This window comes from Cervus elaphus, chromosome 23 (assembly GCF_910594005.1).
Source record: "Cervus elaphus chromosome 23, mCerEla1.1, whole genome shotgun sequence".
NCBI lineage: Eukaryota > Metazoa > Chordata > Mammalia > Artiodactyla > Cervidae > Cervus > Cervus elaphus.
This window is the reverse complement of record NC_057837.1, coordinates 25,209,123-25,233,723: the sequence shown is the minus strand read 5'-3', so window position 1 is coordinate 25,233,723 and position 24,601 is coordinate 25,209,123. Positions and strand designations below refer to the sequence as shown.

General features: G+C 45.2%; 1 protein-coding gene across 23 annotated transcripts in view; it reads right to left on the bottom strand.

Moving 5' to 3' along the window:
- KIAA1217 (KIAA1217 ortholog) overlaps positions 1 to 24,601 on the bottom strand; it is a 440,669-nt gene that overhangs the window by 47,526 nt on the left and 368,542 nt on the right. For 16 of the 23 annotated variants that reach the window (XM_043883233.1, XM_043883225.1, XM_043883224.1 and 13 more), the window contains 2 exons: positions 7,225 to 7,329; positions 6,689 to 6,738 (listed from right to left, as the gene is read on the bottom strand). In XM_043883233.1, coding sequence (XP_043739168.1) covers positions 6,689 to 6,738; positions 7,225 to 7,329 — 155 coding nt within the window. The remainder of the gene's footprint in view (positions 1 to 6,688; positions 6,739 to 7,224; positions 7,330 to 24,601) is intronic. The other 7 variants (XM_043883248.1, XM_043883228.1, XM_043883247.1 and 4 more) reach the window with 1 other exon arrangement.

Here is a 24,601-nt window from a genome sequence, read left to right as displayed (position 1 = left end):
ACACACACCCACCCCCGGAGGCGCTGTTGAGTCCTCCTTCCTGGAAGGGAGAAGGTGGAAGGTGTGCCCAGCCCAGGCTGGCTTCGCACGGCAGAGCCCGCTTGCTGCTCCGTGTCCCTGGAGTGCTTAGAGCACAGCGGCCCCTCCGTCCACCTCCTCTCCTTCCCCAGGACACACGCCCCATGAGCCGCCATGGGCGGCCGTGGCCATGGGCGGCGTGCCAGTGGGCATGGAGGTGCTCCACAGTGTCCTCCTGCTTGCTTGGCCTCAGCAACGCCGGTGCAGAGCTGATGGAGCACCACATCCCTCATCCCTGTGTGCCCGTCCTAACAGAACCGGTCTCCCAGCTCTCACAGCCCCCTTGAGGAGTCGGGGGAACAGATGGGAAGCCTTTTAAGGATTAACAAAGGAGCCCAGCAGACAGGCAGTGAGCTTTATGTTACCTTTATGAGCCCAACCGGTCCCTCATGTCATCACCAACAAAAGTTGGTCTGACTTTTGACCACTTCCCCTCCAGATGGAAAATCCCCCTTGAAAGAGCAAGATAGGGAACTTCCCTGGGGGTGCAGTGGTTAAGACTACGCTCCCAATGTATGGGGCCCGGGTTCGACTGCTGGTCAGGGAACTAGACCCCACGTGCCACACAACTAAGAGTTCGCGTGTCACAATGAAGATCAAAGATCGAGCGTGCCGCAACTAAGACCTGGAGCAGCCAAATTAACAAACAGTTTTACAAAAGAGTAAGATTTGCTATCTCTGCAGTTACTCCAGAGAGTGTTCTCTAACTGTGAAGGTCCTCAGTGAAAGGACATCCAGTAACATTTTCAACAATAACAGCTTGACCGAGTTAACATAGCACCTCTGAGACCAAGTATTCTGAAGGGAAGACAATGAATTGGAAGTCTTTAAATCAGTCAAGGGATCATCACTCCATATCCTCAAGCATAGATGCATGTGTACATGCACACACACCACACAACGTCATCTGTACAAATAACGACAACGACATCCTCAAGGTATTTCTCCAACAGAAATGACACTGCACTATGGCCAGTCACTCCTGTTCCATAGTGAGAACTGTCCTGAGAGTTCCTCAGCCAAACGAAGACACATATTCCTTCCACGATCATGCTTCTCCTCTTCTGTTCTGAGGGCACCAGCGTACCTCACTGCCATCCTCCACAGAGGAGAGGCCCAAGTTTACCTACCATCTGTGAGAGCTGAACCCCGATACCTGGCTTTAAAAATACCTCTCAGAACCAAGCTTCTTACGCTCATTTATAAAACTTCCTCATCTATAACCTCTCAATCCCCTAAACCTGGCTTCCGTAACTCCATCATTCACTGCATTGGCCCTTTATAAAATGGCCAATGGGACTCCCCTGGGGGTTCAGTGGTTAAGAACCCACCGGCCGGGGTTCAATCCCTGGTCTGGGGAGGCCCCTCATGCTGCAGGGTGACAAAGGCCACGCACCACAATTAACTGGGCTCGCGCTCCCTAGAGCCTATGCTCCACAGCAAGAGAAGCCACCGCAGGGAGAAGCCCTCACACCGCAACGAAGAGCAGCTCCCGTTCACTGCAACCAGAGAAAGCCCGCATGCAGCAATGAAAACCCAGCACACCCAAATATAAACAAATGTTAAATAAATACGGTGGCCAGTGGTCAGCTGCCAACCCAATAGGCTCTGGGTTGCCACGACAGCACCCTGATGTGACGCTGGGCTTTGTCAGTCACTTCATTTCTTTCTCAGGAACTTTGAAACTTTCCTTGCCCTTGTCTTCTTCCCTGCCCTGTCTTGGTCAGCCTCTTTCTTAATTTCTTCCTCGGCCAGCCTTCTGCATCCTGGCCTGCTTCTCCTCTCACTGGACATGGTTTCAAGGAGGTCACTTCCATGACCACCACCTGCCAAGGTCCCCCACACCTCTGCCTCCAGCACACGATTCAGCCACATCCCCAGACCTTACCGTCTCTTCGGGACCTTTCCACAAGCAGGTCAAATTCATTACTTCTACCTGTTTCTCCCCTCCAAACCTCTTTCTGTCTCTCTTGAACTAATTTTAGCCAGTGGCCCTATTATCCACTCAAGTATTTAAACCAGATACCCAGAAATCACTCTCAGTATCCACGTCCTAGCTGTCTCTCTGTCAGTTTCCTCATCTGTAAAATGGGTGTAAGTGTGATTGTGCAGGATGATAGAATTAACACACATGGACTGCTCCACCCAGTTTCTGGCACAAAGGGGCCCCACTGCGGTTGTTGGGCTGTAATCATTATTTCTCTGGGCAGAGTGAGCGGGAAGAGCCCCTGCTGGATGCCCCCCCCCCACTTGGAGTGGCAGCAGGTAGCAGCGGTGACAGGCTGAGAGCTACAAGCAACTGCCCTGAAGTCTATGGCTGGAGCCAGGTCTGGTGGGTGGGGACCCCGAGTGGTGAATGAGTTCCCGCTTCACACTAGAGCCTCAGGACCTGCGATCCACTCTCTGAAGCCACACGCGGGGTGGGCGCATTCTACTCTGCGGAGGGTGGTCGGCGTGCGGGCCACTCTCGGCCGCTCCCTTCTGTACACCCAGCCCTGTCCAGGCAACGGCCCTTCTCCCTCTTCCCAAGTCTGCTCTTAGGTAACTTACTTTAGCTGAGGTGTATCTTAATGTGGACTGTGGTAAGAAGGTGGACAGGAAGAACATGGGTTTAGGGGTTGGCCAGACTGGCTAAGAATCTTTTTTTTTTTTTTAATTTATTTATTTGGCTGTGCTGGGTCTTAGGTTGTGGCATGTGGGCTCTAGTTCGTCGACCAGGGATTGAACCCAGGCCCCCAGCACTGGGACCGTGGAGTCTTAGCCACTGGACCACCAGGGAAGTTCCCTTGAGGTGTATCTTAACGTGCACTGTTGTAACAGGAAGAACATGGGTTTAGGGTTGCCAGGCTGAGAACTTACTAGCTCCATGGCTAACATCTTCCTTACAGGGTTATGCGTTTAAACGATGTAATACACTATAAAACACAGGTTATGACTGTGAAATGGGAGGTTCCTTCTGTTCTTTTATACCCATGGTAAACCAGATATTCCTAAAGTAACAGGAAGTCTGGGCTTCCCTTTTTCAGGTACCCTTGACCCAACGAGCTCCTTGACTCACTACAGAATTCCGTGTACTTGTCTACAGAACAGGGATAACACTTCCTGTCTTGTCGCTGACCTCCTAGGATTCTGGAAGAATTAATTTATTTTGCACACCATACAAGGCTGCTATGGCAACGAAAGCCCTGTGGACCACGGGTAGCCCTGACACATCACAATGAGAAAGCCCAAACTCTGCAGAGACGCAGAGGAGCAAACCCACGTGCGTGTTGCCAATGGCATCGCAAATTGGCTCAGCCTTTCAGAGGAGAAACCTGGCGGTGTGTCACCAGTGCTCCTCAGCTGCTCGTCCCTTTGGACTTATTGATTCCACTTTGGGAAATGCATTCTGAGGAAATAACACCTGCTCCTTCCCTCATGCTTCAAAAAAGACACTGGCAAAAACGTTCAAAACAAAGAAACGAAACCACCTTTCTTTAAAGGGACTGGGGCACCGTAACACAAAAGGATGAGACGTCAGGACAGGCTGGTGGAGCATGCTGACGTGTGTCACGTGTGTATGAATGTGTGTTCAGTTTCCTCATCTGGAACATGGGAATCATGAGTGTACCTATCCCATGAGGCTGCGTCAGGGGTTAACAAGTTCAGGCGCAGAAATGCACTCAGAATAAATACTGCCTGGTACATAGGAAACACTCACTAAATGCTTCCTATTATTATTATTTCATCCCAGTGGCGTGGTGGTAAAAGAATCTGTCTGCCAATGCAAGAGATGCAGGTTCGATCCCAGGGTCGGGAAGATCCCCTGGTGGAGGAACTGGCAACCCACTCATTCCTGCCTGTAAAATTCCACAGACAGAGGAGCCTGGCGGGCCACAGTCCATGGAGTCATAAAGAGTCAGACACTACTGAGTGGCTAACACACACACACACACCCCAAAAGGGAAATTCCATAAAGAAGGACACAAAACAGCATGTACACATTGATTACAGTAGTATTGGATATTAATCATTTCTAGAATAGAAGCCGGAGGAACAGAATGTTTTAGTGTCTGTTTAATGGTAGCACCCCGACTTTATTAGATGTAACAGACATACAATACTGTGTAACTTTAAGGTGTACGATGTGTCAGTTTGACACAGTTAATGTATGGCCATAGGATTATTACCTATCAAAAACGTTACGTTCATCCTGTCACATAATTACCATGTCTTTCTTGGGGTGAGAACATTTAAGATCTGTTCTCTTGGCAACTTTCAAGTGCCCAGTTCAATACTGTTATCTACAATCACCACACAGTATGTGAGAACTTATTCATCCTCTAACTGGAAGCTGGTCCTTTTTGACCAAAATCTTCTATGTCCCCCACCCGCAGGCAACCACCCATCTGTTCTCCGTTTCTGCAAGGTCAGTTGGTGCCTTTTCCCCCCATAGGTTCATAATCAGAAAATAAGTGAATAAATATCTCCCAAGCAAACTGGCAGGTGCTCTGAAGACAAGCTCAGCAGTTGCCACGAAACAATTCTCTGGCTGCAGTCAAGGTCATTGGTTGATTTCTAAGGAAAGCAACCAATCCTGTGAGGACGGGGAATGCTGGAAGAGGAACAGCCCTGCTGGCTTTAGAGCTGAAGAGCCTGAACTCGGCTAGGGCGGAATCAGGACCAGCAGACATCTCAACATAAGGCCCCAGTTCTGTCCATTCTGCCATGTGGCACTAACACCCTCTGTGGCTTTCCCCATTAGGGGTTTCAGCCAACGTACCATGTGCTTCTTGAGTAATTCAACAGCCAAATGTGTCCCTGGCAATGATGTCTATTTCTAAACCAAGGGAAAGGAAGACATCATGTTCTTGAGAGAGGCCCACCTTGAGTCTGCAGGATAAGATGGATATCAAGTATACATGGAGAGGGACTTCCCTGGCGGTCCAGTGGCTGAGACTCCATGCTGCCAATGCCGGGGACCCAGGTTCAATCCCTGGTGAGAGAACTAGATCCCACATGCCGCAACTAAGAGTTCCTACATACTGCAACTAAAAAGACCCCACGTGCCACAGCTAAGACCTGGTGCAGTCAAACTAACGAGTAAGTAAATATTGAAGGAAAAAAAAAGATCAAATGAGGCCAGACCACCAGAAATGTACATTTTCTATTATAAAAATGCATATGTATACCTGGATACTAGTGAAGTCAACAGGGAATATAATTGGGGCCTTTTTGGGGGGAGTGAAAGTGTTAGTCGTTCAGTCGTGTCCAACTCTGTGTGACCCCATAGACTGTCCATGGGATTCTTCAGGCAAGAATACTGGAGTGGGTAACCATTCCCTTCTCCAGGGGATCTTCCCGACCCAGGGATTGAACCTGGGTCTCTTGCATTGTAGGTAGATTCTTTACGGTCTGAGATACCAGAGTCAGGCCTCTGGGGGGAGTGCTGGCATTTAAAAGCAGACCTTGTTCCAAGTACACCTTCTCCTGCCTTGACCCCTGCGGGCTCCCTATCAGCTCATTCTGTTTTCTCATCCAGTCACATCCTGCTGCTGCGCTGAGGCCCTTCCCCAGGGCAGAACCTTCGACTGCCTTCCCTGTGCACTTAGAATAGTGTCTAAATTGCTCGCCACGGCCCCTGTACATGCTCTGCTCTCTGCCTGGGTGCCTCTTCCTTTCCCTCCTCATCCTTTTGGCTTCAGTTTGTGTTACTTCCCCCAGAGAAATGGCCCTGGTCAAGGCTAGCCCTGATGGTTAAACATTCATACTGCTTTTTTAAATTTACTTTGTTGAATATCCAGTAGATGAGCCTACATAATTATATCAAGCCAATTATGAAGCCAATGATTTTCTCTTCTTGATTAAAAAAAAAAAACCAGAAGTTATATTTTTTTAAGGGTCTGAATTTTATGTATCAGCTTTCCATTATTTTTTGTTGGGAAACTCATGATGCCAAGTACAATCCAGCTGCCCTGTCCTCAGGGATATAAACCAAGGATGAAAGCGACAGCAGATGGTATGTCATCCCAGAGGTTCTGGACCATTGTGTTTTTATTACTGCTTGTCTGTACATCCTGCACTTTTTCTTAATGTTTAGACACTGGTTTGATTCTTGGGCTTCCCTGGGGACTCAGCAGGTAAAGAATCCGCCTGCAATGCAGGAGACCTGGATTCAATCCTTGGGTTGGGAAGATCTGCTAGAGAAGGGATAGGCTACCCACTCCAGTATTCTGGCCTGGAGAACTCCATGGACTGCATAGACCATGGGGTGGCAAAGAGTTGGACACAACTGAGCGACTTTCACTTTCACTTTTCATCATACAATGATCTGTCCCAGATCCATTTTCTGCACTGGATTAGTGGGTAGGCAGCCCTGTCCTAGGTTGCCCACTGTCCTTACCCAGTCCCAGGCACATAAGTATTTGTTGAGTATAGAACCTCATCAATGAATAAATGAATGAGGAAGTGAATAACTGAAGATGGAAGGGAGAGGACGAAATGGCTTAGTCCCAAACCCCACCTCGAATTAATTACACAGGTGACGTAGGGAGAGGTTAATAGGTCTAGAAGCAAACCAACCCCATCAAAGGCAGCTCCCAGACCTCCTGTGGGTCTGAAGAACACTTACCTGCACCGTCTGGTTGGTTCTTACTGGCTGTGGTTTTCATCATTTTCTCGCTGAAGGAAAGAAAAAGAGAGTCAGCTCTGTAGTTTCCAAAATGCTTTTCTTCCCCGCTTCCATTCACTATTCCAAGCAATCAGCGGCAGCTAGTGATGGTATTAAGCAATGAAGGTATTCCAGCATCGGCACCACTTTTGGCCGGAATGGAAAAGGCTTCCCAGGGGTGCAGCGGAGGTGCACTCATGACTTTCAGCTGATGGAGGGTGTGGAGATGTGCAGAGGGCGGTGGCAGGCACTGCGCAGTGGTCCACAAAGCCACATGCACTGGGAAGCCCATTTACCCTTCTTGGGCCAAAGTGTTACCTTCGACCAAGAATTACCGGAAACAGACAGACAAACAAACAAACCATGATTCATAGAGACGTGGATATTTTCAGCCTTGAAATGATTACAAGAAAACGATTGGAATGAATGAATGATCTTAATCATTAAAGAGAAACAGATTGAATTAATTTTGAATCGGGTTGCTTTCTTCTTTTTACCTAGAGGCATCTTTGCTATTACTTGTAAGGGGCCCTTTAAAAAGCGCAGATTGAACAAGGCCAGTTAAACTGGCAATCTGTTTCTCCATGGCTTGCATTCTCTCTCTGTAAAACAAGAGAATTGTTTGTTAAAGCTGTGTTGACTTTCGGACTGGTTTGTCGAGGGCAGTGATCATCTGAGGGTTATAAAGGTTCCACCTCCACCGAGCAGGCCTCCAAAGTTCAGCCCCACCTGGCTTGCAGAAACCAATGAGTCTGCAAATCCCCACCGAGTTTGAGATTTGATGGTCAGAAATGAGTACTGACTCAATGATCTTACTAAAAAGACCCTGGAGAGATCGGCAGAGGCCTCATGGAAAACAGAAAAGCTTCTCCCTTGGAAATAATTCTCTTTGTGCATCTTTGTGCTTTTGAGCCTTCCCGCCCTGCTTTTGCTATTAGTCCTCTGCACCAGAGGGCTCCCAGGCCAGTCGGGGGAGGGAGTGGGCCAGGAACACACACTTTCAAGCTGTGCTCGTTCCAAGGTTGCCGACTTTGGTGTGAATGATGGAGACGCTTGTTGTGTGCCCGGAGTAGGACTTGCTGCACAGCCCAAGGGTACACAGGTAAGTGTCTCTTGAGAGCACGGGAAAGTGTGATTGGAATCAGTGTCTTCACACTAGAAGGCAGAGGGTCCTCAAATTAATGCCGTAGGAATCAGAGGGCTTTTACGGATTCAGCAGGAAAACAATTACCCCCACCAACTTGGTTATCTCAAGACACGAATGAAAACAGTTCTCAGTTTTTAAATCATGCACAGATACCACACCTCTCTGTTCAAGGCTCTCCAAGGCTACACACGATTCATTTGGCTTCCGAAACAGGCTCACATTTCTGTATGGTCAGAGCAACAACAGTGTCATGGAACTATCACCGTTATTTCCAACACATTACAGAGTCACCACCACAGAGCGACTTGTGCTAAGGACAGAGCCATCACACAAATCACGGCACACAAATTCAGTTCTTCTTGCTCAGTAGTTCAAGAGAGTAAAAGACAGAAGAAGAATTAGAACAGTGTGGTTGCCTGGACTACCATCGTACCCTCATCAGGAAGTGTCAAGTCCCAGCCTGAGACAGAGAAGTGGCCCCCACTCTTCTCTGGGGGTGGGGGGTGTCTCAGTCCCACGGGCCTCTTGGAGTGTGAGCAATGGTAAAGGTTCCTGGGTGACAAACTGCACATTCAGACACTGGCTTTTAAACACAAGTCAACCACTTTATCTGGTACCCAACGGAAAAGGTCATGGTGGTCCGTTCTTTCAGTTAAAACAACTGGTTATGTTGGACTTCACAAGAGATGCTACATCTGTATCTTGAACTTCAAGGCAAGTAAGAGGATTTTCAAGAGTAATTTTGCTCATACAGTTTTTTGGCTTTGCACTTTACCTTTGGAATATAACCAACCCTCAGTGATGTAGAAAGCACTGAGATTCATTTCACAATTACAAGCTTCTGACTTCAGAATTCCATGCAGTTTTTTCTTTAGTTTAAAATAAATGGTTGTGTCACAATATTGAGTTTCTAGGATGTAAGTCATGCAGTCTGGAGGATTAATGGTTGTCAACCCACCATGGGGTGGGGCCAGGGGGTGAGAATTATTAGTAGTAGGATCTCTCTCAGTGAGCAGAGATATGCGTCTACCTGGAGTGACTTTCCAAGTGTTTTAAACCTCTGAGCTTGTGAGCATTTTCAGTTATGTGTGTGTTCTCAGCGTCCTGTCTGTCATAAAGCTGTGCATGGGGCAAAGAGGAAAATTAGTAAGAAATCCCACTCAAGAAAGCAGGTTAGGGACTTCCCTGGTGGTCCAATAGTTAAGAATCCACCTTGCAAATGCAAGGGATGCAGGTTCGATCCCTGGTTGGGGAACTAAGATCCCACCTGCTATGGAGCAGCTAAGCCCACGTGCCACAACTAGGGAGTCCATGGGCTGCAACAAAAGATCCCACATCACGCAATGGTGCTCCCGCGTGCGGCAACTATGACCCTGACATGGTCAAATAAATAGTTAATAAATATAAAAAGAAAAAGAAAGAAAACAGGTTAATAAATACCCAATGGCAATCCCAAGTTTATCAAACCCAAGTTGCACAGCACCTTAGGACTGATGGGGTGGTAGCTGATCTCCAAGTGTGGGGCATACACACACAGGCATTCCGGGTGGACACTGTTCAGAGTCCCCAGTCTTCCCATGGTAATGCTGGAAGCCAAACTCATGACCCTTAAGAGCAGGGGTGCTCTCAGAACTACCTTGAGAGGCACTAGTTTACCCCTCTTATTCAATCCTAGACAAATGCAAAGGGTTTCTTTTCTTTTCAAGTGGGAAAGCAGGGACTTCTGTTGTGGTCCAGAGGCTAAGACTCCATGTTCCCAACACAGGGGGCCCAAGTTCAATCCCTGGTCTGGGAACTAGATCCCTATGCTAAGAGCCAGCATGGGAACTAGATCACATACGCCAGAACTCAGAGGGTCCTCATGCCGCACCTGCCGTGATTAAGACCCAATGCAGCCAAGTAATTAAATAGATATTTTTACAAAGTGGCAGGACATTCTTTTGGTTAGGAGGAGGCTTAATGGATTCTCTGAAGCTGGAGTGCAGGATACAAAGGCATGGGGACAAACTAACTGCCCCCAGGAGACAATGATATCAAGAGATGTTAGCAGTAGGTAAGCCCATGGCTACAGAGAATAAGCAGGAGTCTGTGGCGGAGAGAAAGGGCAGATGGATTCCAGTGCTGGCGTAGGCACAGTGCTGACTAGGGCTACATCAGTGTTCTCTCTGGTCCCTCTCTGGTCACCAGCTATCATGACCTGGTCTAACAAATCACCAGAATCAACCCAGACTCAGGACTTTGATCTTCAGCAGATTCATCACCATGGTGAGAACTGCAGAATGGTACGGCACAGATGAGTCCTCTCAGAGAGGCACCCACAGGGCTTCCTCCATGCCTTTGGCATCCTCCGTGGCGCAGTTGGTACTCGGCCTCTCACCGTTCTTACCCCAGACAATGCTTTTAGGGTGAAGAGAAAGGAAACCCCTAAACGGCACCCCACTCTCCTGACTTCTAGGAATGACGTGGACGGAGCCTGCAGACCTGCCTGGGATGAGGGTCTAGATGTTTTGGAGCGAAAACCCTGCATTCAGTCCAGATACTCACATACGTGTCCTTCTGTTTGCATCTGTGAGGACAGGAGCTCCTTGGGTGGCCTCTTCCAGGCTATGTCACCAGTGGGGTCACCAGGAAGGAGATAAGATCTATCAGAACGTGGAGACCTCGGAACACTTGAGCTTGACGGCCAAGGAGGGAGTGATTCTCTCCCCGTGCCCAGGAGACAGTGCATGTCCCAGGCGCTGTGCATACGGATTGCACACGCGTGTTCCACTGTCTCGGCCAAAACCACTTTGCAAAAATACAATTCTTTTGACACATGGTAATGAGAAAACTTTTTCCCTCCTGTTTAATCATCAAAGTGTTTCTGGTTTCAGGATTCATTTGAAGGAGATTATCTGATTTATAAATTCATAAATAAGATTGTCTTTCCATTTCATGGCTGGTAATCTGGAAACAATTTTATGGTTTAACTAAATTACAGCAACTGGAAACTTCGGCAGCCTTCTCCCATGATGAAATGTTATGAAGTATGTTTTAAATGTGAAAGGGGGAAGAAAGAGAAATGCAGTGGAAGAAGAGAAATTAAAACAACCCTGTCATTTCACTGCAGTGGCAATTTTGTATGATAATCATTAGAATATTAAAGATGCTCAAGCTAATTCTTGCCAATATCGCTTGGTTTAAGGTATTCCAGGGTGGGTATAATTACTGTTGAAAAGATGGCTTAAAAGTGATTTCATAGACCATTTTATTTCATTCCATAAACCATATTTATGTGATTAGTATGTACGGTTAACTAGTCATTTAGTGTTATAAGTCAGCTTGGCTCAATGAATCTTCTTGGGGCTCAAGCATAATATTAATAAAAAATTCAAATCCAATCCAGAGAAAGTGCTGATCTCAGTATTAAATTCCTGCTGCTACAACCAGTCTTCCTGCAAGTCCGTCTGTCTGTGAAGACGGAGCAAAACGCAGACAGCTCGTAGTCTGCTCTCCACAGAGTCTAGGAAAGGGAAGAAAAAAATCTGCATCCGGGGAGATATTTTTAATGAGCATATCCATTCATACAAGTTTTTGATTCAATGTTTTGTGACTGGGGACTTGTCTTTGGACTGACCGAGGCCTCGTTAAGCCTGAAATAAGCCTTTATCATTGTGCATCTAGGTAAATGAATGGCTATTAAAAACCAAGTACTATGAGACTGGTAATTCCCCTATAATGAATCCTTAAGGATATGTTTTTAAATATCCAAAAAAAAAGTGTCGGGAGCTGGCTGATACCAGCCTACCAAGCTGATGTGCCTAAACTCCCCGTCTGCATTCAACTTGGCAACCAGCTACTAACCTTGGAACCTGGCGGTACAGGATACTCAGCATCAACTGCAGTAACCAGGGCTGGCTTTCTGAGACTACTAACTAGGTGGGTCGCTGTTCACTTCTAGTTCTAGTATGATTTTTTTTTTTCTGGTTCCTGCTCATTCCTTGTTATCTCTCTCCCCCCAGAGAGTTATAAATGGTCAATGAGTCACCAACAGACATTTCTGGGCACTTAATATGTGGTAGGTGCCACGTGAGCCACCGCAGACACAGCAGTGAATCAGGTATAATCATCCTTAAGCAATACCTTCCTCTCACAAAGTCCATTTTTTTTCTTGGGAGCAATCTAAGTGCTCCCAAGAAAACCTTTCATCCCAAGATGAAAACCCTTTCATCTTGGCAGTGCCAACAGCGTATTCCAGAACCGAAGAGTGAACAGGTTTAAAGCAAGGCTGTGCCCTTGTTTGTTCATGCCCTGATGCTTTGGCATGAGAGGAAAAAATACAAGAGTTATTAAAGACACTGTTTTTAGATGAGGTCAACAGAGCACTGGAATTCAAATGATCTGAATTTGTGGTAAATCTTTAAATAAAGGACTCTGAGCCATGAACTCAGTTCTTCTGCCCAATGTTAACCTTTTGGTGAAAGAGCCGGTAACTGAAGACATTCTTCCAAAAATGCCCAGTAAATAAAACTTCTCATGGAAACACCTAGATTTATTCAGGATATTGATGGAGTTGGTAATATCTGAGTGGGGCGACCATGGCATGTACCTGTAAGTATCTCGGAGGTCATGGTACTGTCTGGGTACCACTACACGCTCCTTAGGGATACTGACCATGTCGTGTATCTTTGTTTGCATCCTTAGTCCTTAGAGGAGGAGGACTGGGCACACAGAAGGCCACGAAGAAGTACTATCTACAACCCTGACATTGAAGGCTGCTATCTCTCCCTTGCCCTCTGCTCATGGAGAAAGGAGACTAGGGCTCTTCTGCTTTCCCTTTATCACTTTAATCCGTCATCTGTCTAAACCCTCCACATCTCCCCGGCTTCTGAGTTCTGCATTACTCATCCTTCAGATCCCTACCAGCACTCAGGAAATTCCCTCACATCCTTGGGTGACTTCAGCACAGAAAGCTGGCCTCCTGTCTGCCACACCCCAGACCATCACCTTATGGTCTGTGGCTTCAGTATCCACACTGCTAACCCTTTCAGCAAGTTGGCACCACAGATCTCAAACTCTTCTTCAGACATTCCCTGACCTTAAAATCCTTACTCAGTATGACTTTACATTCTGGATGTGAAAACTCCAAAAGCGTCTTTAAAAACAGCAATCTTTGGGGACTTCCCTGGTGGTCCAGTGGCTAAGACTCTGAGCTTCCAATGCAGGGGGCCTGGGTTCAATCCCCGGTTGGGGAACTAGATTCTACATGTGACAACTAGAAGATTCTACGTGCTGCAACTAAAACATCCCACATGCCACAATGAAGATGGAAGATCCTGTGTGCCACAACTAAGACTTGGCACAGTCCCCACCCCCCGCCCCACAAAAAAAAGAACAACAAACTTTGGTGTCTTCTGTTCTCCTGGTAACACAAACCAGCTCTGTGCCTGCACGCTGGCCTTTCCCCCTTCATCCCCTGCCATCAGTACTGTCTGCAAATTCCTTTTAATTTTCCTGCTGTTTACCCAGCAGACTCCTCCCATACTCTCCCCTGTCCTGACCTCTTTCTCAACCTTGCTGTCTCTCCACTGGTATGGCTTTGCTCCTGACTGTCTGAGGAGTGGAAGAGATGAGACGAAATGGACCAGCGTGGTGGCAGTGAGGTTGACAGCAATGGCTGGAGCATCAAGGCATCTTTTGATACAGATCTGCGAGCATCCTCTGGTGTCCAGTGTGGTGTGTGACCAACGACAACAAGACACCAGGACTTTCAGCCCAAGTACTGGATGAAAGAGTCATACCCGAGATGGGAAGACGAGAGTCCAGAGTCAGGAAAAGCCCCAGCAAGTCTGAACACAGGAAGCCAGTGAACGAGTTCATGGCAGGGAACGTAAGAGGCTGAATGAACATGGCACACAGAGGAAACAGCGCCTGTCTTCCCCCAAGGGGCTTGCACTCCTTATTAAAAAGAGGCACCCCTTCTCTTACCCCCGTAACCCAACAAGAACTGCATCCTGCCAGACACAAAATTCTAGACTCACACAATTTTCTAGTTGGAGGGAACTTACTTTAGACCCACACAGTTTTCTTTCCATTGTGGTTTGGTGATCTCGACTGAAGCAAAGGAAAAAAAGAAGGAAAAAAAAAAAAGGTGTGACGGGCCCGGAGGCCGTGCAAAGCTCAGCCACACCTAGGCCTGTGTGTGGTAGGATCACCCATTCAGAGAGGGTTCTGCCCAGCACAGCACTGCACCTGGAAACACTCCAGGTTGCCTTTAATCTATTTCACAACCTACTTTCAGGGCGGGCCGCTCTGGCTGAGACCAGAACACAGTCCGAAGTCAGCTTTTAAACACACCGTCCCCAAATGGTCCGCACACGCTGCTCCTCTGGGCAAAGGGGCTATGGCTTCACCGTGTTAGGTCACAAGGTCTGGTGTTTCTTTTAAAAAACTTGTTATGTTCTCCTGGAATACAGCCTATTAACAATATTGTTGTGATAGTTTTCAAGTAGGCAGCAAAGGGACTCAGCCATACATATACATGTAGCCATTCTCCCTCAAAATCCCCTCCTATCTAATTTGCCACATACACAAGGTCTCTTATTTATGGAGAACTCTGCAGTTCCCAAGGTGATTCAATACCCGTTTTTATTTCAACAGAACCCGGAGGAGGTTCTGTTGCCATCTAGATCCCTAGCTGCTATCCCCTGGTTACAACAAGGACACTGAGGCTTCCTGTTCAACAAGGACCGAGGGGCAGGATGTACAAAAACTCAGCTGGTCACCTGCCCCCCACCCCCGCCCCATCCAGTGCTCCCAGCTAGGGTCTGGGCCGCCTCCCGTGATTCACCCACTGTCCGGGGCGAGGCTCCACTTCCCTGGTGAGCGCCCTTGCTCCCCAGGGCAAGGCTACACCCTGCCTCATGAAATCACCCACTTTGCATTTTCTTTCTCTTACCTGAGGGCAATTTTTAATATTCCTGCTCTGGAAGTGACATGTCTTTTTTTTTTTTTTTTTTTCCAGTACAGGTACAAATCAGAATGAATAGCTGTTTGTTCCTATTCTGGCTACCTGATCACAGGCCTGTATTTGACCTTCCAATGAGTGTCAAAAGCTATGGGGAGACAGTCTTTTGAGTGACCCTAAGGGGCTTATGGAAGGAAGCTCCCCACTCCCACCTGCTTTAAAAAATATTTTTTATTGTATATTAGCTTTACAGTGTTGTGTTAGTTCTTATGTACAGCAAAGTGAATCAGATATATATATATGTGTGTGTGTGTGTGTGTGTATATATATATCCCTTCTTTTTTGGATTTCCTTCCCATTTAGTCACCACAGAGCACTCAGGAGAGGCCCCTGTGCTACAGAGCAGGTTCTCATTAGTTATTACTCTATATAGGATATCAATAGTGTATCTATATCAGTCCCAATCTCCCAATTCATCCTATTCCCCTCCTTTCCCCGTTGGTGTCCATATATTTGTTCTCTACGTCTCTATTTCTGCTTTGTAAATAAGATCATCTGTACTAATTGTTTCAGATTCTACATGTTATACGATATTTTCTCTCTGACTTGACTTCACTCTGTATGACACTCTCTAGGTCCATCCGCATCTCTGCAAATGACCCAATTTCATTCCTTTCTGTGGCTGAGTAATATTCCACTGCACATATGTACCACATGTGTATCCATTCCTCTGTTGGGCGTTTAGGTTGTTTCCATGGTGCAGCTCTTGTGAACAGTGCTACAGTGAACACCGGGGTGCACGTGTCTTTTTGTACTTGCTTTTGATCTGCAAAATCTCAAGGTGGACTGCAAAGAATAAGATAATGATTCTTAGGGAAAAGGAGGAAGGCATTTCCTATACTTGGCCTCGCTCATGTTTCTCTCTCTCTTGTCTTCTTAGATCCCTGTGCTTGTTGGAAGAGTCAGGACACCCGGCCTTTATTACAAAGACCAAGAAACCCTGAGCTGCATGACAGTGAAAACAGCATTTGACCAGAGAAGTAGCCCTCATTGGTCCTTTGAGAATTGTCCTGTTTCTCCTTCTAAAAGTTTGCAATTAAGAGATTATATCCTTTCATCCTACACTGTTAGTGGCAATGTAAACTGGTGTAGCCAGTTTGGAAAACAGCACAGAGGTTCCTTAGAAAACTAAACATAGAGTTGTTATATGATCCAGCAATCCCACTCCCTGAGCATAGATCCAGAAGACAAAAACTCTAATTTGAAAAGATACATGCACCCCGATGTTCGTAACAGCACTCTGCACAACAGCCAAGACACGGCAGCAACCTAAACGTCCATCAACAAATGAATGGATAAAGAAGTCATGGCACATATATAGTGTATAACAAAAGATTACTTAGCCATAAAAAAAAGCATGAAATAATGCCTTTTGCAGCGACATGGATAGACCTAGAGATTATCATACTAAGTGAAGTAAGACAGAGAAAGATATGCCATATGATATCACTTGTACATGGAATCTAAAATACAACACCGGGACTTCCCTGGTGGGCCAGTGGCTAAGACTCCATGCTCCCAGTGCAGAGGGCCCGGGTTTGATCCCTGGTCAGGGAACTAGATCCCACATGCCGCAAATAAGAGTTCACATGCAGTGACTAAAAATCTCACAAGCTGCAATTAAAAGATCCTGTACAGGGCAGTAAAGACCCAATGTGTTGCCGCTAAGACCCAGTGCAGCTAAATAAATAATTGGTAAAAAAATATGACACAAATGAACTTATCTACAAAACAGAAATAAACTCACAGACGTAGAGAACAGACTATTTATGGCTGCCAAAGCAAAGGAGGGTTGGGGGAGGGATGGATAGGGGAGTCTGGATTAGCAGGTGCAAACTATTATATATAGGATGGATAAACAACAGGGTCCTACTGTACAGCCCAGGGAACTGTACTCAATACCCTGTGATAAACTATATGGAAAAGAATATGAATCACTTTGCTGTAGAGCGGAAATCAACATAACATTGTAAATAACTCTACTTCAATAAATTCTTAATGGTTTTAAAAAAGACTAGATCCCTTCAGCTCCAGAGACAGAAAGAGGGAGAGTGAGGAGGTGTTTACTGGCAATTCACGTTGACCCTACAAGAGTCAACACAGACTTTTTAAGACCCACAATTTTTGGAAGTTCAAATTAACGCTTCAGTTCAGTTCAGTTGCTCAGTGGTGTCTGACTCTTTGCGACCCCATGAATCGCAGCACGCCAGGCCTCCCTGTCCATCACCAACTCCCGGAGTTTACTCAAACTCAGGTCCATTGAGTCGGTGATGCCATCCAGCCATCTCATCCTCTGTCATCCCCTTCTCCTCCTGCCCCCAATCCCTCCCAGCATCAGGGTCTTTTCCAACGAGTCAACTCTTCGCATGAGGTGGCCAAAGTATTGGAGTTTCAGCTTCAGCACCAGTCCTTCCAATGAACACCCAGGACTGATCTCCTTTAGGATGGACTGGCTGGATCGCCTTGCAGTCCAAGGGACTCTCAAGAGTCTTCTCCAACACCATAGTTCAAAAGCATCAATTTTTCAGCGCTCAGCTTTCTTCACAGTCCAACTCTCACATCCATACATGACCACTAGAAAAACCATAGCCTTGACCAGATGGACCTTTGTTGGCAAAGTACTGTCTCTGCTTTTTAATATGCTATCTAGGTTGGTCATAACTTTCCTCCCAAGGAGTAAGCGTCTTTTAATTTCATGGCTGCAGTCACCATCTGCAGTGAATTAATGCTTCGACCTGGCTACAATTCTGAATCACTTTATTTATGAATAAAGTCCCCAAGTAAAAGAAGGACAAGTGTAATCTCTGTGAACTCCATCAGACACTGGGACAACTACTCCCAAGAGAGGCTGGATGGTTGGGATATCCTGGCGGCCCCGGAGTGATTACCCAGCCACTGGGCCATCAGGCTACTTAGACAGGTGGGGGTGCAGCCACACGGAACCTGCAGGGAGTTTTAACCTTGCCAGGCTGAACCTAAACATGTATTCCTCTTCTCTTTGAAGAAAGAGGTTTTAGTCGGCAAGGAAAGGGGCTTATCTGAGTCTCACAGAGTTTAGGTTGTTCTTAGTTTCTGGTTTCAGACCTAAGGCATCTGACTGACAGCATCTCATGAATATTCAAGGAAGATGCAGGGGTACATTTTTAATATCATCTAATTAGTGGCAGGTGACGGCTTTCCCTTTTGAGAAACTGGTTTGTGAGAGCTTTTCGACAGTCCTTCCACTGGTATTTTTGATACAGTATCCCCTGGGTAAGAGTAGGGCTGTCTTCAGACATTTGTCAGTTGGTTGAATATGATGTTTATCAGACAGCTCTTGACTGAACTCAGTAGTCTAAGGAATGACTAGCAAATATTACTTATCCATAAAGCTATATTCCTGTGAATGAAGTCATAATTCAATTTCTCAGCACCTCTGTAATCTGAAACTGGCAAGACATCAAATCCAGATGTCATTTTTCTTGGTAGCATAATGGGAGAGATACAGCAAATTCTGGATACAGATCAATCTGTCTTTCCAAATGGTATCTTTTCATTCCATTATGTAAATTCCTTAAATGCGTGCCCATCTTAGTCGGTATTCTCATGAAAGCATCCAGCCCAGCCTAAGTTCAGGGAAGTGCTCCCAGTTCTGCATTCATAGCAATTACTCTCTGTATCACTTCTTTGGAATTAATTACGTACAAGCCGTCCCCAAATTATGGCAGGCTTGTAATTGAAAAGTTTTCTCCTACTTTCATTGTTTAGAACTTGGAATAAACGGTGGTTGAATCTCCAGCTGGCCCATGCAAGCCTCTTTAACCTACAGTGTATTATTAGTCCTTTCATTGTTCCTCATTGTTTTCAAGGAAAACGTGTCCTGACTTTCCAGCAGAACTTGGAGATGCTGGGAGCAAATCTCCCTGTGCAGCTCCAGCCTAGGGGAAAGACACTTCCCCCTGAGTGAGTTGCACATCCTCCTCTCTTTTCTCTGCTTCACTGGGAGACCCTGCCTTTCTTAGGATGACAAAAAGATCAGCTCTGAGCATCACCTATGATTGCAATCCTATTGTTGCAGCTGTTCTTAAAAAATCAGTTATTTAATGCACATTTGTGGCTCCAGAGCTTCCTGCACGGAACTGTGGCATAGCTTACATGCTTATAATATATGCTTTTAATGTTTTATGACTATCTTCCCAGTTCGTATTCCTTGCAGGTGGGGACATATCTAAGTTTCTGCAAAGCATGCAGTCCCCAGCTAAGTACATAAAGAGAAGCTCAATAAACATTTATTGATCCCTAATTAGAGCTACACAGGAAAGCAATTCAGACAACAGCTGAATCGGTCAGGCACCATTAGGCATCAAAACAGGCATCTGATAACCTAATAACTTCAGCTCTACCTGGTTAGGTGTCCTTATCATCAGTCATACTGCTCGGGTGCAATTTGAAAAAGATGCTGTCATCCTGGCTTGTCTCTTAGCTCCTGGACTCAAGTCAATGTGTAACCCCACTACTCTCCTGAAAGGGACTTAAAAGTGGCTTTGATACTCTCAACCTTCTCATTTAGATGTTTAATCCCAGCTAATTCCATTCTTTGTGCATGCTCATGTTTACTCTCTCCTGTGCCCCCCTACCTGCTTTATGCTTTTCCTGGTATTCTATTTGACAACTGTCTCCCTGCTTCCTCCGGTATAGTCTTTTGTCCTCGTTATCTCTGTATATTAATCTCGAGCTTAGTAGCATTAGTAGAGTACTTTGCTCAAAGCAGGAACTCTCCAGCACTTACTCTATGCTGGGGGCGGGGGGGCACACGGCACTTAATTGTAATGAGCTGTTCCATTGTATGAGGTAGGTGCTATGATTATCTCCATTTTACAGATGAGCAAATTGAGGCAGAGCAAGACTCAGTGATCTGTCAAACTTCCAATTGCTAGCAAGTGTCAGAACTGGGACTTGAACTCAGGCTACATGGCTTTGGAGATCACGTTCATAAACATGACAAGTTACTGCCTATCAGTAAAGGGTTGATCACAGGTTGATTGAACCAAGGTGACAATAGCAAGTTCTAACAATAATGAAGCCGCTTTACCAAGAGGTAAGGGTAGAACTGAAGTAATAATTGTCAAGATCCATGTTTTGGATTTGACAGCTTCTGGAGACATCTTTGGTTGTCATGACTGGGGACCCTGATACTGCCGAGCAGTGGGTGGGACGGGGGAAGGCTGGAGCTGCTGATAAACATCCCAGAACGCACAGCTCAGGCCCAAAATATCAAGAGTGCAGAAGCGAAGAAACCCTGCTCTGGGAAGATCCCAAGTCTAATTATTGGGTTGGCCAAAAGGTTCAGGTTTTTCCATAAGATAATGAACTTTTTGGCCAACCAGATACTCAGGAGACAACTGACATGGCTCCTCTCTGACTATACATTGAAAAGGAAAAAAGCCAATCATTCTTTTTTCCATCATTCAGATTCATCCCTCTAGCAGGATACATAACACAGTTTAGAAAGTCTCCAAAGGTCTGCCAGGCACTGAACATTTTAAAATGACACAAATCTGAATTTAGACTTTGACTCAGTCAGCTGGTAAACCAAAGATGTGTCCTATCCCTCAAAGCTACCAACAGGGTGATACTTGAATTGGCATACATGCACTACTGCTACTGTGTATAAAATGGGTAACTGATGTGAACCTTCTGTAGAGCACGGGGAACGCTACGCAGCGCTCCATGGTGACCTGAACGAGAAGGAAACCCCAGGAAGAGGGGATGTGTGTACACGTGTGGGTGATATACTCTGATGTACAGCAGAAGCTAACAAAATGTAAAGCAACTACACTCCAGTTAGAAAAAATAAAAAAAGATATTCAATGCTCACAAAATAGAAAGCAATGTAAAGTGATTAAGAACAGACACAAGCTACCAGTTAGGCTGCAGGCTCCCTCCTGTACATAGATATTTTCTTTCCTTTTCTAAGGCAGGAAATCTGCAAAGCTTTAGAAATCACAGCAGACCTCTTGTAGCTTCTTTTTCTCCACATACAGATGCCCAGACAGGCAAAAATTTGCTCCCAAGTGCATTCTTAACTAGTTTTGTTGAATTTAGCTATTGTCAGTGCAGAATAGTGTTAAAAATATGATCTCAGTTCAAGTTTACCATGTGTTGAAAAACGTTATATTAGGAGGAATCTGTCACACATTTGGAAGGAGAGCTATTAGTCACTTTGCAATGAGCACCCTTGAATTTTGAGTGTGATTTCGATATATTTCACATTATATGAGCTAAACTATAAATAGAAAATAGCAAAACATAAATGTCTTAAGAGTTTTACAATTCTTAAGGGCTGTTTTATGTGCCATGGGTAGGGATAATGATGCTATTTAATGAAGTAATTTTATAACCTTGGGAAGACAGAGCCTCATGCCTCCTGTCATCTGTCACACACCATCTCCTTGGCACTGGGCCTCAAAGTCACATGGACCCACTGTCTTCTTGGAGTCCTTGCTGATGGGAGATCATCTGGGTAAAACCACCTTATCACTCAAGGTCATTTTCTTTCCAGAAGCTCAGACTTGAGAATTAGTGTCAGCCCTCCATATTCACAGATTTTTCTTCCTCAGATTCAACCAACTGCAGATTGAATTTTGCAAACTGACTGAATCTGCAGATATGGAACCATGGATGTGCAGGGCCGACTGAACTACAAATAAGAAACCTGTGGATCTGGGTACCCACGGGCTCCCAGAAACAACCCCCATGGATGACTGTACTATCATCAAGGTCAAAGCAGTTATAATCCACTCTTTTACCTTGAAGTCCATGGCCATCCCAGGAAGAGGATGCTACCTCAAATATGTTCTACACTGTTTTTTCCAGATCTATTATATATAATTTGTCACCACTAGATGCTTTGTGGAAGCATCTTTATAAGAAAAGAGATGCCAAATTCATTCAATCAAGGCACGTGGACCAAGTACAAGATCAAGGTGAAATTATTTTGTCTTCAATTCATTTTCAAGTAAGAGCTGTTAGAAAATCGTGTTTAAAAAAAGTTACTGTTGGAAGTTTCCTAAGTACAGATGAAAAAAAAATTTTCTGATTTCGAACATCCTGCAGTTATTGGGCTATTTCATAAATGTGGTCTTTGGAAAAGCATCTCAATCCAGCGATGTCCCAAAGAAAGCCTCTCTACAGATTTCTCACTCTCCCTCCTGTGTTTCTGTAGCTGTACATCTTAGATGTAAAATTTCACTTGAGAGTTTCATGCAAGAAACCCTCAGATTTACTTGCTTTTTAGTAATGTGAAATTGCAAAAGAAATTGGTTTGGCACTTAATAAGACCCTAACTCTAAAAGTTAGACTCTTAGGGGCTGAAGTTTCTTTACCAATACTTGCACAGAGTAAATTTATCTAAAATAGCACCACAGTATAGGTGTGACAATGGACTATAATCTTGTGCTTTGCTGATTGTTTCTGGCATTCTTAAAATTTTCTTTGACACGGTGCTCACATTTATTTTTTCAAAATAAAATCTACCAAGAATGTTCTCTTCTTTCTTCCCCTGTTGCTTCATAATTGTGCTAATATACTAGCTGGGGCAGTTATATTTTAAATGACATGTATATATTTAGCAGCATAATTATGCAAATTTTACCATGTTGATGATTGTAAATTTCCTTTCAGAGCAGCTACTTAGCATTTTGTCCTGGTTGAAATGCTTAGAATTCACTCCCGAATTCACTTCCCTGTTGGGTGAAGGTGGGGCTTACAGTCTTCACCTACCAGGCAGAATACTGCCTAGTGGTAAAAGGTATGGATTCTTTAACGCACCTGGACATTGTATGCCACTTACTGGCTTTGTGACCTTGGGCAAGTTTCTTAACCTCTCTGAGCTCAGTTTCCGCATCTGTAAAATAGGGATGACAATGGTATGAACCTCACTGGGTCGTCATGATGATTACATCATATGATGTATGGAAACTACTTAACCTCACATTTGGCCAATAAGAGATTCTTAATAAACGATAGCTATCATCAGTGTTCTTATATTATCCCCCAGCAGTACTACATTTCAGCTGAGTCATTAAGCTTTCCAAAAGAGTTTAGAACGGCAGTTGAAGAAGAGACCTGTCTAATTAACAGTGGGGTGCTGGGTGGGAGTGCTAACAGCAAAATGTCCAGACTCAATTCTTTTTTACCAAAGAAATCATTCTTTACATACTTTTTGTCATGTGCCTGGGTTGAGTTAGTGGGGATGTTTAGGTGTTTCAGTAATAGTAATTCTAAATGTACACAGAGAAGAGTGTCTAGGGTTACAGGAGAAGGGAGTCTAGCCTACCCACATATATAATATACAAGCACACCTACCCACATATATGCAAGCACGCCAACCCTCCGGTTCCACCCACTGGAGATAAGCTGATTAACAGGTGAGGAATCATGTAGGCAAAATGTGAGATAAAATTCCTTCTCTGCTATTTCACATTTACAAGAATGAAAAAAATTGAAAAATGTAAAATTGTATTCTAAAACTACAACTATATGTCGGAATATGGAAATGACCACGACAGTATATTTTAAGTGAACATTACTCTTATTTTAGAAAATTAATCAAATTTTCTAATACTTTTTATTCTAGAAAAATGCTAATCTGGATTTTCTAAAAGTAGCTGCTGACATGTATGTCAGACAGAAATCCACAGCATTTTCTGAGATTCAGTAAAACAAACCTCTGAGGAAACATAGGACCTGAAAATATACTGATGCTGTGTGTGCACTAACTCACTTTAGTCGTGTCCAACTCTTTGTGACCCTATGGGCTGTAGCTCGCCAGGCTCCTCTGTCCATGGGATTCTCCAGGCAAGAACACTGGAGTGGGTTGCCATGCCCTCCTCCAGGGGATCTTCCCAACTCAGGGATTGAACCCGAGTTTCTTGTGTCTCCTGCATTGGGAGGCAGGTTCCTTACCACTAGCGCCACCTGGGAAGCCCCATACTGATACTACTTAAGGCTAAAATTTTTCAAGACTGATCAGCGGGCAGCAGAGAGGCGATTCCACATAGCGGAGGGCCTTCATGTTGGTCCCACCCATAACCCAATCCTGGGAAACGCGTTCAATGATGTCCAGTTACATACATGTGGTAACTGCATGCATGACAATGAACCAGGTGCTGAGAGAAGCCAGACACCATCACTGTCCAAAGTGTGCCTGGAAATCAGCAGAGTGTGGATGGCTTAATGAGATACATGGTGGAATCAAGCTCACAGCTCTCACAGTGGGTCAGCAGGGGGTGGTGGGAGGATGGGAGCAGGATGGATTCTAGCCCAGGAGATGAATAGGTTTTGTCTCCTGGAAGAAATTCTTACAACTCCAAGTCTCATCCTATCAGGGACACACACTTCCCAACCAGCCCCTCACAGCCCACCAAGGGGGATGAATTGTCCTTTCTTAGACGTACAAGGTGCAGGCTCCCTTAAGGCCCATCTTGGCAGAGTCCCCTCTAGTTGTGACACTGGTCTGTTCAAACAGCCTCAGTATTTATCCCACACCTCTCAGTATTTATCCCATACACTTTTCTATGGTCACAGGAGGTGTGACCATAGGAGGTTTCCTTTGATTCTTAGAATTTAACTTCCTAAGGACTTTGGAAGAGAGAAAATGAATATCTTTTTCTGACTCTTAATTTTTCTTTGTCCTGAATAATCAAGTCAGTCACTGTTTCTGTTTTTTTATTTTTTTCCA